The 13,649-nt window shown below is 43.7% G+C and overlaps 1 protein-coding gene across 9 annotated transcripts in view; it reads left to right on the top strand.

The window, feature by feature from the left end:
- The window catches only part of PITPNM2 (phosphatidylinositol transfer protein membrane associated 2), a 141,263-nt gene that overhangs the window by 61,014 nt on the left and 66,600 nt on the right, over positions 1-13,649 (top strand). For all 9 annotated transcript variants that reach the window (XM_054173137.1, XM_054173141.1, XM_054173143.1 and 6 more), the window contains one exon: positions 8,387-8,566. In XM_054173137.1, coding sequence (XP_054029112.1) covers positions 8,489-8,566 — 78 coding nt within the window. In that variant the 5' untranslated portion in view covers positions 8,387-8,488. The remainder of the gene's footprint in view (positions 1-8,386; positions 8,567-13,649) is intronic.

Raw genomic sequence — 13,649 nt, 5'->3', positions numbered from 1 at the left:
GACTATAGTTTGGAAAAGATGAATGCAAAGGCCCATGAATAAGCCATAAAATGGGAAATGAGTGGTGTGGTTGCCATTTTGGGTGAGGTGAGATAAGGCTGCAATGGGTTTTGGATTGAGAGGCCATCAACTGCTCTACGCTGTTGGTAAATGCCACAAAGAGGTGTATGAACAAGAGTCATAGGAAAGACATGAAGTTACCCTTCTTGTTCTTTAGGACTGGCATGGCTCACTCTAGCCATAGAGGTGCAGATGGGTAGGAGAAGGGATGAAGAAGAAAGAAAAGGAAGAGAGGCATCATGTGCATTTTTTAATATGAAAAAGAGGACTTGTGGAAGAACACAGTTGCTGCCTCTCCTGAGATTAGCACACAAAGAGATGGGCTTGACCTGTGGTCAGGATAATTGAGGTTAGACAGCAAAAGTCTTTTACTTCTGTAAACAATCTGGAAATGCTGAAATTCCTTATTTCTGCTGCTTGAAGTGCTTTTCTTCATTCCTAAATTTGTCTTTTAAAAAAGATAAACAGTCCTATTTCCTGAGTGGTTTTTAGCTGTAAGGTCATTTGTCTTCAAAGCAAGTCTGAGCATGGTAGGTCTGCACTGTGTTTGTGCTCATCTGGGTGTGCCTGAGGACCCTCTGAGTGAGCTGATTACCAGCAGTTAGCAGAGCTCTTGCACTTCAGCCTTACTGAGGGTAAGAAATTTAATTTTCATGCTTAGTGAATGGTAAGATTAAATAGTGTGAACTCTCCTGAATTCCTACTCTTGTTGTAATAAAAAGCCTCTAATTTCCAGTGCAGTAATACAGAGAGAAAAGGGATAGTGGGGGTAGTGTCTTGAGTCAGATAGGTGAGGTCATACCTTGGTCTTTCTTCAATACCTCACTGCCAACCATTTGGCTGGGTTTGTTGTTGGCTTTTTACTACTTAATACAAGTGAAGTGGTGACCAACTGGTGAGTACTTCAAGAGCACTTCTGCTCCCTCTCTTCCTGAATTCCGTCATCATGAGAGATTGTAGCACCCTGAGATGTGATGTGTAAATGCAGTGGCTTCTCAAGGAGGCTACCTTGGAAACTAGAGATGTTTGGGCTTTTGAATTTTGGCCACCATCCCATCTCCCTGCCACTGCTGCCCACGGAGTGTGCAGGCTTCTGCGTGGCAGTGGCCTTCAGCTAAAACATGTGCCACAAGTGAAAGGAAAATGCTCTGTGTTGCCTGCAGCATCACACAGATTTTCCTTTGCAGTAGTTTACTCAGCTGCCAGCAATTTTCTGTCCGTTTCCAGCCACCACGCTGCATTTAGCACATTGTCAGTGCTTTCTTTATTTTCGTTTCTCTGTATGTGTGTGTGTATGTATGGCTCTGTATAAAATATATAAATACAGATAGATGTATGCTATATGTGTGTGTAATGCTGAGAGAGCTGGACTCAGAGTAACCCATTAAAAGCAGGCTCTGCCCAGTTCCTTTAGCTCAGCTGAGCAGGGGCATCCGGCTCTGCGGCAAGGCCACAGGACGCTGCGTTTTGTGGCTGCTCTGTTTGTGCAGGCACCTTGGAAACTTTTAACCTTTAGTTTCAGAGGTGGTCTTTGTAATAGTCAGCTTGATCCCCAGCATCAGCAAGAGGATTAGAGGCTGGTTTGTCTTTCCCTCTGAACTCATCTGTGACTTCAGTGTGCATATTAGTTCTTTTAATGGCTTCTTTATTAGTTCATTAGTGCATAACCTCCAGGCATGGCAGAACTCGATACGTTAATTTTCCAGCCAAAGTTCAGCTGATAGGCTTCAACTTGTCCCCTTGAAGTTAGCATGCAAATAGTGAGGGCTGGCATGCTTTGCAGCGCAGCATCACTGACAGAGCAGAATGAAAGGAGGAAAGTTTTCTTCTCCCCAAATGTTAAAGGAGTAATAGGAATGAAAAATAGGAAAAAAATAGTACAATATCATGGAATATTTAAAGACAAAAGATGGTGTGTGTGCATGTGTGTATGCTTTGAAATAGTGTTAATTATTTCCCCCCCTGCTTTTTTCCTCTTCCTTCTCATTGCTTCAAGTCAGTGTTTGGCTGCCCAGTCAACTATAACAAGATTTAATAGCTCCAGTGTAGCTCTATTGCATTTGGACTGATTCCATGCTTCTGTTGTAATAAACGTCTGCTTTACAGTGAGCTCTTAAATTCTATAAGTGACGTCAAATTGTCTCTAATAATGGCAAAAAGATCAAGCACTGTAAATGCAACTCATTTGCTCCAAGCAGTGTTTTAGCCTCAGCCCATTGCATGCTATCTGCATATGAGATATCTTTTGAGTTTACCCTGAGGTTTACACCTGAGGAAAATTGATTTCCACCCAGCCTTGCATGTTCCTCTTCCTCTTCTCCTGCTTCCTTTTTCTCTGGCTGTGTCATAGGCTGCAGTGGAGGCAGGACCAGGGAGCTCCTCCAGCCCATCTGCCAACCTCAGCCATCTGCTGCAGCCACTCCAGTGCTGGGAGGGGACCGTGTGGTGGTTTTGCAGTGCGGGCAAACATTCGTGAGCTGCTGATTCACTGTTAGATGTGATCTAGGCTCAGTCATGAAACTTGGATGTGCAAGCATCTGCACAAAAAGCTGTGTTTGATAAGATGTAACAGATGAGATGTCTGATTACGATGTATGATCACAAAGAACATGACTTACTGACACAGTAGCCTTTAAACAGTGAGCATGTGAATAGTGCACTTTTTAGGAGCTTTAACTTTTGATTACTTTTTATTTTTCCCTAAGGTCTAATGAGTTTTTAAATCTGCTTAGCTGTCAGCCAGCAGGTATGACCCACACTGCAAAACTGAGAACTGCTGGTGTTAAGAAGCTCATTCTGTCGCTTCGGTTTGTTGCACACGTGTGTGGAAGAGAAGGTTTTGAGTGGGGTGTTGAGTGTTCTGGCAAAAATGGTAGCCCCAAAGTTACTAAGTACAAATGTTGGGATTTTTTTTTTTTTTAACCTTTCAATGTGAATGCTGCTTGAAACAGCCCCACTGGAAAGATCAATTTAGTGAGATTGGGAGAAGAGGGGAGAGAAGGGAATGGTAATATACAAACACTCAATGTACATTTGCTTGGAAAACCCTCAAATTGCATTTCCCCTTTGACCTTTACATAGTGGTCAGGCATTTGTGCTCCAGCTTCTATTGTGCTAAGCATCATGTATTCACCCAACACAAAGTTCTGCTCTGTCCCACAGTGCTTCCTGATGAGACAACAGTGGGATGTGAGCAGGATGAGGGCATGCTGGTCCATGTGATGAATCATAGGCTGCCTGTGCTGTAGCCCTTGCTGAGTCAGGTAGACAACACTGGTGAGCAAGGGAGGATACAATAGCAATGTTACGCAGTTGCTGATGGAGATCCTCTCCTGAGGGGCAGATACACTGTGGACAAATGGGATCAGAGTGAGGGATAAAGGGAATGGTCTTTGCAGCAGTGATGTTCTGGATGGATAAAGCTGAGCAAGACTTCTTTGGGGCCAGGAGGGAGAGTGCTGTATTAATCAAGGTGTGAGTGTTGAGGCTGCCTTTAAAAAATGCTGACTTAGGTCTTCAGAATCCATTTCACATTCATGCTGCTGCTTCTGCCGGCATAAATAAAGCCCAGCACAATATGTATGCAGTGCTTCCAGTCATGGCAGGGCACTGAATCTTTCTCAGGGAACTCTGCAGGAGAGGAAGGGTGGCAGGACTGCTAAGCCTGGTGGTGTTTTCCAAAGGCCAACTGTTTGATACACTTGGGACCTATGCTAACATCTTTCTGTTACTTCTTTCTTCAAGGAGTCATCTTCTCGGAGGATAAAGGAGCTATAGAGAACCGAAAGAAAGTCTTTAGGGAGTTAAGTGAGGTCTCCACATAATGCCTTTGCTCATCCTTTAGTCATTATGTATTAGGCTTGGCTTCCTCAGAGTTGTTTCTGTTCATTATCTTTCATTTCACGGTTATGTGAAAATATTGCAAGGAGAATCATTCAAAAGCTGAGTCAAGGGTATTGATCTTTAGTTCACGAGTGTGGCCTTTCATAGGGGAGTTTTTTTTCACCTTCAAAATGCAGCACAGCCTGAAGTGGTTGTTAAGAACCCCTAAGAACAGGGGCTGCCTCTGCTGCTGGCTGCTTTGTGACCCTCTGTGGTGGATTTTTCATTCTAGGGTGAGTGTTTTAATTTCATGATAGCATAAAATGAAACTCCTGCATGAGGCTAGAAAAAGCTCGTTACAGATGCTCTCTGTGTCTGGGACTTTCTTCCCTGTTGAAATCAGGAAATGGCAGCCATGGCACATGGTGGGGTGTTGCTGTCATGGTGTAGCTCCTTCCAGCCCTAAAAAGCCTGTGCTCAGCAGCCTGGACGTGGAAAATGTGAGCTGGTCAGACTTGAGTCGCTGAGATGATCACTAAGAGAGCTGTAACAGCACAGCTGGGAACAGGGTGGGAGCAGCCCGTTTGTAGCCTGAACCCACTGCTATGAGTGGTTCTCTTGCGCTGATTTTTTGCTGCAGTACTCAATTTCCATACCCTTCAGGGCCAGCCTGTGAAGCCTGGCTGGGGTTTGGCCTCTGGAACTCCAGTAACACAGTTTAAACACCCTCCACACACTTAGTCCTTAATTACAAGCTGTCAGCTGTCATCAGTCCTCTGCTACTTCATTTAGTAAGAGGGAGGCTGGCCCTGGAGCTCCTGAAGTGACAATGCCAAGCACCAAGTTCATGGACTGAATGGAGAGATTTTTTTCGCTCTCTTGATGTGTTCAGCTTCTGCAGATCCTGAGAGTCCTCTCTGCTTTATAGAAAGGGCACTTCCTTCAAAAGTTTGTTGTTGTTGCTGTGAGGGAAACTGTTAAAATCAGCACGCTGTGTGTTAGCCTTCAGACAGCCTGAAGCAGTGGCTCAGGGGTGGACCTGACTCATCGCAGCAGGATATTGACTCTGGAGCATAATTATGGTGCTTTGAGAGCCTGATTTTAAAATAATTGAGGTATAAGATTATGTGCCTGGCTTTCACAGTTCCTACAGCTCCATGGATAAATTGAATAACGGCCTGCACAAATGTGCCACTTGGCTATAGCAGAAACAGCAGCCAGGCTGGAAATGTCTTGCCTCATCACTGTTTTCCTCTTGCTGAGAGAAGCTGGCTGCAAGCTGAGTCTTGCAAACAGCCTTGGGCTGCCACTGATTCCAGCAGTGGCAAACCCATGAGGGTTTGGCAAAGCTGTAGAAAATCCATCTTGGTGCCCCTGGCCAGACAACCAAAATCCAGCCTGCCCTCAAAATGCTGGCTGCTTGCTAATCACAGCATGTTGAGCATCTCCATTCAAACACCTCTGGCTGGATGTGGGTAGGTGCCAGGGACACAGCTGGTGTTTTGACACCCATTTTTCAAATCTCTGTCATGGCTCCCTTGCTTCCAGAAGTGCTTTCTCCTCTATTCATAGCAGCCATCATGTCTGCCAACAAACTTCTGCTTTGTTTTAACAATTCTGTGAAGTGTCAAGACTTTGGGAGGATGCTGCTGTCCTCAGTGGTTCACCTTAAAGTGCAATCTTGTCACCTCTGTCCTACCTGGCATAGTGTTGCCCAAGATCTGAATCTGGTGAAATTCCATGCTTGTCTTTCATGGTTTGCCACCTGGGCTTCTCTGCTCTTAAAAGAGTTAGGGTAGGCTATTTTCAGCTCAAAGGCTGAAACTTATCTTGGTATATGATTTTAATTTTTTTTAACCAGTCAATAGCTTAAGGAGAAAAAAAAAAAAAGGTAAGCAAGCCAGGTTTGTTCTCTTTGTGTCTCCTTTAGGGTTAGGCTTCTGATTGCAGGTGCCTGCTGGCTTGAGGTTGCAGTTTGGGTCAGTGTGTTTGGCCCAGTGTGTTTCCAGGGTTGTTTTCAAGCTGGTTCTGTAGCTGGAGTGGGCAACTGCCAGAGGAGATTTTGGGAGTGTAGCCTTTCCAAAGGGCACATCATCAGGACCTGCTGCTGACTGGAGACCTGCAGGCTTGTGCCAAAACACTGCTTTTAAACACTGACTGCAGGGAAGTAGAAGAGGTTTACAGCAAAACCTCAGCTGTGGTAAAAGCCAAGCAGGAGCCACTGCTGTGGCCAGACATGCTCCACATGCCAGCTGCTTCGAGGCTTGCTGCTGTGCCTGCTTGGGGCTGCAATGGTTGGCTTTTCAGCCTGTAATACAATAAGCTCTCTTGTGTCTTGGCTGTTATGAATTATTACCTGCTTGGTACTTCATTATAAGCACATTTTTTTCCATTTTAGTCCAGGTTTCCTGCTATTTTATTACTTGTAAGGTTCTATTTTTTTGTTTTATTAATCTCTTCCAATCGATAGAAATATCCTGGTTTTAGCAAGCAGCAAAGGCAGACATGACTGATGTCCTTATGGTGGGAGTAGAATCACTTTCAGAACATTTGGGGAAGGAGGGGAGGAGCTTTTAAATCTAATTTTCAATGATCTCTAAAGCATAACAAACTGCTCAACACAAGCTGAGTCTCCCACTGTCATTATCTCAGAGAGTTGGGATCCCAGCATTGTAGCAATGCAGACCTTGAGATCTATCCTCTCGTGGTTAGTTGCCCTTCGCCATGACACTAATTAAAAACCACCTAATGAGAATGTCTCCACCTGTTCTGGAGGATTAGTTTGATGGAAATCCTGCATGTGGATGCACATACTTCTGTGGATAGGCACAGCAGTGTCAGGAAGTGCAGTCTTCCCAGAATTACTCTCTCCAGGGTTCGCCACGGCAAAGATTTTTGTATTCCCCTCCCCCAACACACAGAGATTGTTCTGACAGCAATAAAATGAAACAGAGAATTGAATTTGAAAATAAATTGTTTAGATGATGCAGCACCAGACGGATAGCTGTTCCAGAAGAGTCGGGCCGGGGTGAATTGGCTTTACTGCCAAATTAAAAAATGAGATGATCAAAGGAAAGCAATCAAACAGCATCACGGCACGGGGGCTGCTCCTGGGTCAGCCAAACCGTTCACTTGGGGTGAGCTGTGCCCCTGCAGAAACTCAGCCATTGCTCGGCTGTGAGGGGGAGATGTTGCTTTGACTGCGAATGCTGCACAGATTGCAAGTCAGTAGACCTGGGTTATAAATACAGAATTTTGTCCCTGGTTGCTCTGTGACCATAGGCATGTGTGTTAACCTCTCTAAACCTTGTAAAAGGTTGGTGAAGTGCTGTGCAAACACCGAGCAGTGCTGAGCCTTGTTGATTGCTGTGTGGTTTCCTGGCTCCCAGACCGTGGTTTAATCCACTAGATAAGTTGGTGGGTTTTATTCTGTATTTATTTTTTTCCCCAGTCGTAGGGTTTGGGGCTGTTGTTGTTCCAGCAGCTATGTCTGAAGATTTCCAATAAGCAGGCACAGCAGAAAGTTGGATTTTAGTGATGAGAAGGAACCAAACAAGTACTGGTCGTCAGATCCTGATTTGGCCTAATGGCAGACAGCTTTGCTTCATGTCCTCTCTTCTTCACTAGTTGTCTTCCCCACCCTCCCTACTTACATGATTTTATTCTTTATCCACAGTCTATAGGGAGTCTTAAGAATATTTGAGAAGTTACTGCTTTAAACCTTGGTGTAGTAAATTCTGTATTCCCTGTATTCTTAAGCAATAAGTCTAAAAGTGCCTCAAGGTAGGGTATGATGGGGTACATTTTGTTACGTTGCAATTTGATCTTTGGCTGTATTCTTATGCAGCAGGAGTGTAAAAATGAGTCTGGTATCAACACCAGTGGCAGGATTTTGCCTGCAGACTGCTTTGGAGGTGAAAGAGAAGAGACCCTACCAAGACAGTATTTCAGAATAAAACAGGGAAGAAAAGTACATTTCTGCTGTCTTTATTGTTAGAATCTAAATTACTTCCTTCATCATGGTGTTACTGAGGGCTGAGGAAGTCTAATTAGAGCCTTTTCTTGCTGCTTGAATGAATGTGAGAGGATAAAACCTGATACTTTTGAGTGGATGCATCTCTGGTGTGTTGCTGACATTGGGGAGATTCTTTATTGTCTGGCAACAGAAGGCTTGCCTATTCAGTTAGAGCTTTTGTCACAGCTCTTCCATGGAGATGCTGTTGCATATGAAAGTCTGATTGATATGGTGGCAAAGGTCAGGAGGGTAATAGCTTTGATGGTATCCCCTGAAGCAAATCAAAATTCTTCAATCTGTTCAATCTGATACCAAGGGTCTGGGAGCACTCCAGGGATTCTTCTCTCTGCTGTTAAGCTTATAGCTATTACAAAAATTAATGTTTGCCTGTTGGTTTGGGTTTGTTTTGTTTTGTTTTGTTTCCTAATAGGATGTTCTGCAATAAGAAGGGAAATGACTGCTTTTCTCTTCTGTTCTTTTCTGTTTCAGGAATCTTCAATGCATTTGCTTGCCATTGTTTAAGGAGCCTTTACTAAAAGCTTCTGGATTGTGTTTCTGAGCGGACAAAAGCTTTTTTTTTTTGTATCCAAAATGCTCATAAAGGAATATCGTATTCCTCTTCCCATGAGCGTGGAAGAATATCGAATTGCACAGCTCTACATGATACAGGTCAGTAATGTTTCAGCCCATCTGATGAGTTCAGGTATTGCTGCAGAATTGGATGTCTTGATTTTGAGGTTTGCTGAGTGCTGACAAAGGAGCCGGAGAGGAAAAAGCAATGCAAACTTCAGCTTATGATTTGCCTTCTCTTATCCTTAAGTTAGAGAACCTCTGTTTGACCTACCTGAGGAAACAGTGGCTCATGGACAGGCTGTTCCCACGGAAAGAAGCTCTGAGCCAAAGCATGTGCATACCAACTTGGGCAAGACCAGGCTGCAGGGCTAAAGCAGCCACTGCTTCTCAGCTGGCCTGTGGTTACAAGTCATGGCAGTTCCAGCTGCAAGGCTTGTGCTTGTTTATCAGGAAGAAAGAATCTAGTCTATTTGAGAAGGTAAACCAAAAGCACAAATTTGAATTTAGAGGGGGGAAGATGCAGATGTAATATTTCCTTGCTAATGTACTACTATGGAACAGATACTAATCAGTTTAGGCATAAAACTTAGATTATTTTTAATAGGCTTCTGAATACTGATGGGAATTTTTGTTGAATTCCCTGTCTTCAATAAAGCAGTTAATTAAAATGTTGGGGTTTTGTAATTCAAATCCTCTGTGCCCATATTCTCCCAGTGTTTGAAATCCAACCAGGAGCATTTTTAAAAGGAAATGAATCTGAAGTGTTATTTCATTGTCCCACGCTTTAAATAAAATATAATTTTGCTCATCCAGCACTACACACATCTCATATTGAGTTTTCATAGAACTCTGCTTTCTGTGGCAGAGGAAGTGATGCTAGAAAAATCTACTTAGCCATAAAACCTAAAATGAATTCAGGAAAAAACCAAAACAACCCACCCAAACCTCAAAAAGTAAAAGCACAGCTTCCCTGTATCTCCCTCAGCCATCCAACTGTGTTCCTTCAAGGCCTTACAGACTTCAGTTAGTCTGTAAGAACAGCGTACGGTGTGTGCTTTCCTGTAATAACACTCACATTCCTTTTTCTGGTACAAATGTATAATCTTTGTGTCTCTAAATGTTTAGCATAAATGAGTGACACCTTTTCTTGGGTGGCATCATTTGTGTGTAGTGGTGCTGTAGCTACTTTGGATGTTGTTGTGTTCATTTTGTTACAACTTTTTCACATTTAGAATAGAATAGAATTAACCAGGTTGGAAGAGACCTCTGAGATTATCAAGTCCAACCTATCATCCAACACTATCTAATAAACTAAACCATGGCACCATGCACCCCATCCAATCTCTTCCTAAACACCTCCAGTGATGGTGACTCCACCACCTCCCCAGGCAGCCCATTCCAATGGCCAATCACTCCTTCTATGAAGAACTTCTTGCTAACATCCAGCCTAAACCTCCCCTGGCACAGATTGAGACTGTGTCCTCTTGTTCTGGTGCTGGTTGCCTGGGAGAACAGACCAACCCCCACCTGGCTACCACCTCCTTTCAGGTAGTTTAGACAGCAGTAAGGTCTGCCCTGAGCCGCCTCTTCTCCAGGCTAAGCAAGGCCAGCTCCCTCAGCCTCTCCTCATAGGACTTGTGCTCCAAACCCCTCACCAGCTTTGTTGCCCTTCTCTGGACATGTTCCAGCAAGTCAACATCTTTCCTAAACTGAGGGGCCCAGAACTGGACTCAGTACTCAAGGTGTGGCCTAATCAGTGCTGAGTACAGGGGGAGAATGACTTCGCTTCCTGCTGGCCACACTGTTCCTGATACAGGCCAGGATGCCATTGGCCTTCTTGGCCACCTGGGCACACTGCTGGCTCATGTTCACGTTTTTCTCCCAAATCTGGCTCAATTGTTTTGAATAAAGAGCAGGTGGATGGAAGCAGTATGTTAGCAATACAGAATTCTCGGTGAGCAGCAGAGTGTATGGGAGAGTGATCTGATTAAGGAGGAGGAGGAGCCCACCTGATTTAATGGAGGATGGATCATTAACTGGGGAGTGTCTGGAGAGGTCTCCTGTGATGTGTGGAGTGCTTGGTCAGGGGGATGAATTTGCTGTTCATTTTCAGAAGTTAAAATACTGTTTTCTATTTCATTAATGCAGAGCATTGGATTCCATTTTGTTCACTTGACAGTGATTTTTGGCCGTATCTTCATGTCAAAGGACATGATAAGCTATTATTAAAACCTAATATGCCATTCATGCAAGGGGAAGTTCACTGGCCCAAGAAGTTACTCTAGAAAGTACCCCTCCAAATTGCCAGCCAGCCCTGCTTTAATTTTAGAATAGAATAGAATAGACCAGGGTGGAAGAGACCTTCAAGATCATCACATCCAACCTATCATCCAACACCACCTAATCAACTAAACCATGGAACCAAACACCCTATCAAGTCTCCTCCTGAACACCTCCAATGATGGTGACTCCACCACCTCCCTGGGCAGACCATTCCAAAGGGCAATCACTCTCTCTGTGCAGAACTTCCTCCTAACCTCCAGCCAAAACCTCCCCTGGTGCAGCCTGAGACTGTGTCCTCTTGTTCTGGTGCTGGTTGCCTGGGAGAAGAGATCAACCTCCGTCTGTCTACCACCTCCCTTCAGGTAGTTGTAGAGAGCAATAAGGTCACCCCTGAGTCTCCTCTTCTCCAGGCTAAGCAACCCCAGCTCCCTCAGCCTCTCCTCATAGGCCTTGTGTTCCAAACCCCTCACCAAATTTGTTGCCCTTCTCTGGGCTTTACTTTTGAAAAGTAAAGCTTCCTCCTAATCATGTGCAATAGCTAGTGTCCAGTCAGGTTTCTGATCTCCCTCCAGTTACCCAGGGGTAAGCTGGAAGCACTGCATGTAGCCAGGTGAGCTAAAGAAGTGCATGGCCAGCAAGTAACTTCACTATGTGACGTGTAAAAGTAGTAGAAGAGGGGAAGTTGCTGTGCTCTTTATTGGAAATATTAATGTCGGCTCAAGCTTGGAAAAAAGAAATAACAAAATCATAAATCCCACTTAGGGTGGAACATGGAGTTTATGTTCTGCTTCTTGATAGTCATCTGCTTCTACTCTTCCTAAAACTGGTGGATAGATTCCTGCAGGCTTCAGTGGAAGCTTTTCTTGGACTGGGGTATCAAATGTGCTTTTTTTCCAGTGTGATTTGAAAGTGGAGGTTTTGTCTTCGAGACAGGCACTAGGGAGAGGGCAGTGGGGAGCATGACTTCTTCTTTGGAGAATGAAAAACTGTTTCATGTCTGCCTTCTTGTTTTTCCTTGGAAACGCCTAAAGAAGCCACAGGAGAAGCAAGTTCCGTATGTAGAACCCCCTCGGGGAACAAGCTGAGATATCTGTACAAAACTGCAATGCAGAGGCATTTCTTAGAAATCTTTGGTTGAAATGTAGGGCAGAATGATTTGAAGTCGTTTCTGAGGAAAGGAGCAATTCTTAAAAGCAAAAGGTTCATTTCAGAGACATTTTATTTTGTACGGTTCGGTGTCATTGCTGCGGCCTTGTCTCATAAGAAGCAGTTTGCCAACAGCGTCGAAAGGATATGGCACAATTACTCCGCAAGGGTTTTAGAGGGCCTAAAGCATGTACATGAGGTTGAGCACTCATTTAACCTCAAGAACACAAGGGAAGATCCCTGTTCAAGTCTAAAGCAGTTGGTATAAAGTTGTCTTTTTTTTTTTTTTTTTTAAAGAGCAATCAAATAGTTGTCTGAGATTTTAGCATCCTCCAAATGCAACTTTTCCAAAAGGACCTTCTTACCTGAGGGATGAAGCAACTGTCACATGCAGCTGCTCTGGGAACCCTTTCTGGGGAAGCAGTGCCTCAAATCCCCATGGGCCAGGGATGTTTAGACCCAAGCTGGAGGTTTTTTTCCACAGATGGTTTCATGGAGATTTTTGCTTTGCAGTGGAAGTTCCTTTCATGAGGAAATAGTCCCTTCTTCTCAGAAGTCTTAACAAAAAATTTCACCAGATTTGATGTAAGCAGCATCGTGCCCAAGTAGTGAAGAATCCTTCCATTATACTGGAACAGGCTGTACTCATATTTCCTGTGTTTACTGGACAGGAGAATTAAAATTGTGCCATATATAATCCAGCATCTCTGTTGGTTCTCTGCGCCACTAGGCAGGTGAGACACGCAATAAATCATTGTGTGCATGCCCACGTTGCTTTGTAATTCCTCTTAAAGTTCTCTGGGCTGGTGTATAAAGCTGTGAAAGCTGAGGTGAGTAGCCTGCTGCTTTGCTTTTTGGCTGATTTAATTTTTTTTAATTTGAGGATAGGGGAAAGGGAGCAAGAAGTCTCTTAAATGTTGTTTTTCTACTCGCTTCTGAAATATTATCTACAGAGAGAGTGCTTTCAGTACTTTAAGTAGCACTTAAAGTCTTCCATAAATAAGTTAATTTTACATTACAGCAAAGGACTTAATGTACCCTTGACTTTCATGAAGCCCAGCAGATCTCAGCTTCTCAGTTTTTCTCTATTACATTTCAGACTATCAATATCCCTATTTTCATGGAAAACCTCTCACGCAGTGTTGTCACTGTCTTCAGCTTGGGAGCCCTTGCTGAAGAGCAGTTAGGTCTTGGCTTTTCCATATGCACAGGAGGGTTTTATGAGTCATTGTTGAGTTTTTCTCTCTTACTATCCCTATTTTTGTCTCTTATTATCCCATAATATTTTTTATATCTGAGCTTGGAGCCAGTGATCTTCCTTCCTAATGTGATCTAGTTGGGTAATTTTTCCTTGGGTTTGTTTGCATAAAATAGGCAAATTACTTGAAAAAAGTTAAATAAATCTTTGTACTTCTTTTCTAGACAAGAGTTTTGTAGTGTGACTTCTTCCTAATGTCTGTACACACATTTAAAAGACTGTTCAGCTTCCAGGGGTGAGAGATCTCTAGATAAACTCAACCTTGAAAGTTGCCCATAGAACTAGGAGAGCTGCTGTTTGATCTGGGCAAACTGCAGACTCCTGTCCTAATGTAAGCAGATAGCAGCTAGAGATGAGTGCTAAAATGAATTTCATGAAGCACAAACTGTTTGTAAGCATCTGCAGGGATTTCTCTCCTGCTGCAGAAACGCCAAGTCAAGGACTCTATCCTCAGTATCTGACTGCCCATCAACTCAAAGGCGTGTGCAATAT

The sequence above is a fragment of the Dryobates pubescens genome, chromosome 25 (assembly GCF_014839835.1).
Source record: "Dryobates pubescens isolate bDryPub1 chromosome 25, bDryPub1.pri, whole genome shotgun sequence".
Classification (NCBI taxonomy): domain Eukaryota; kingdom Metazoa; phylum Chordata; class Aves; order Piciformes; family Picidae; genus Dryobates; species Dryobates pubescens.
The sequence above is the reverse complement of the archived record's forward strand: the minus strand, read 5'-3'. Positions and strand labels throughout refer to the sequence as shown.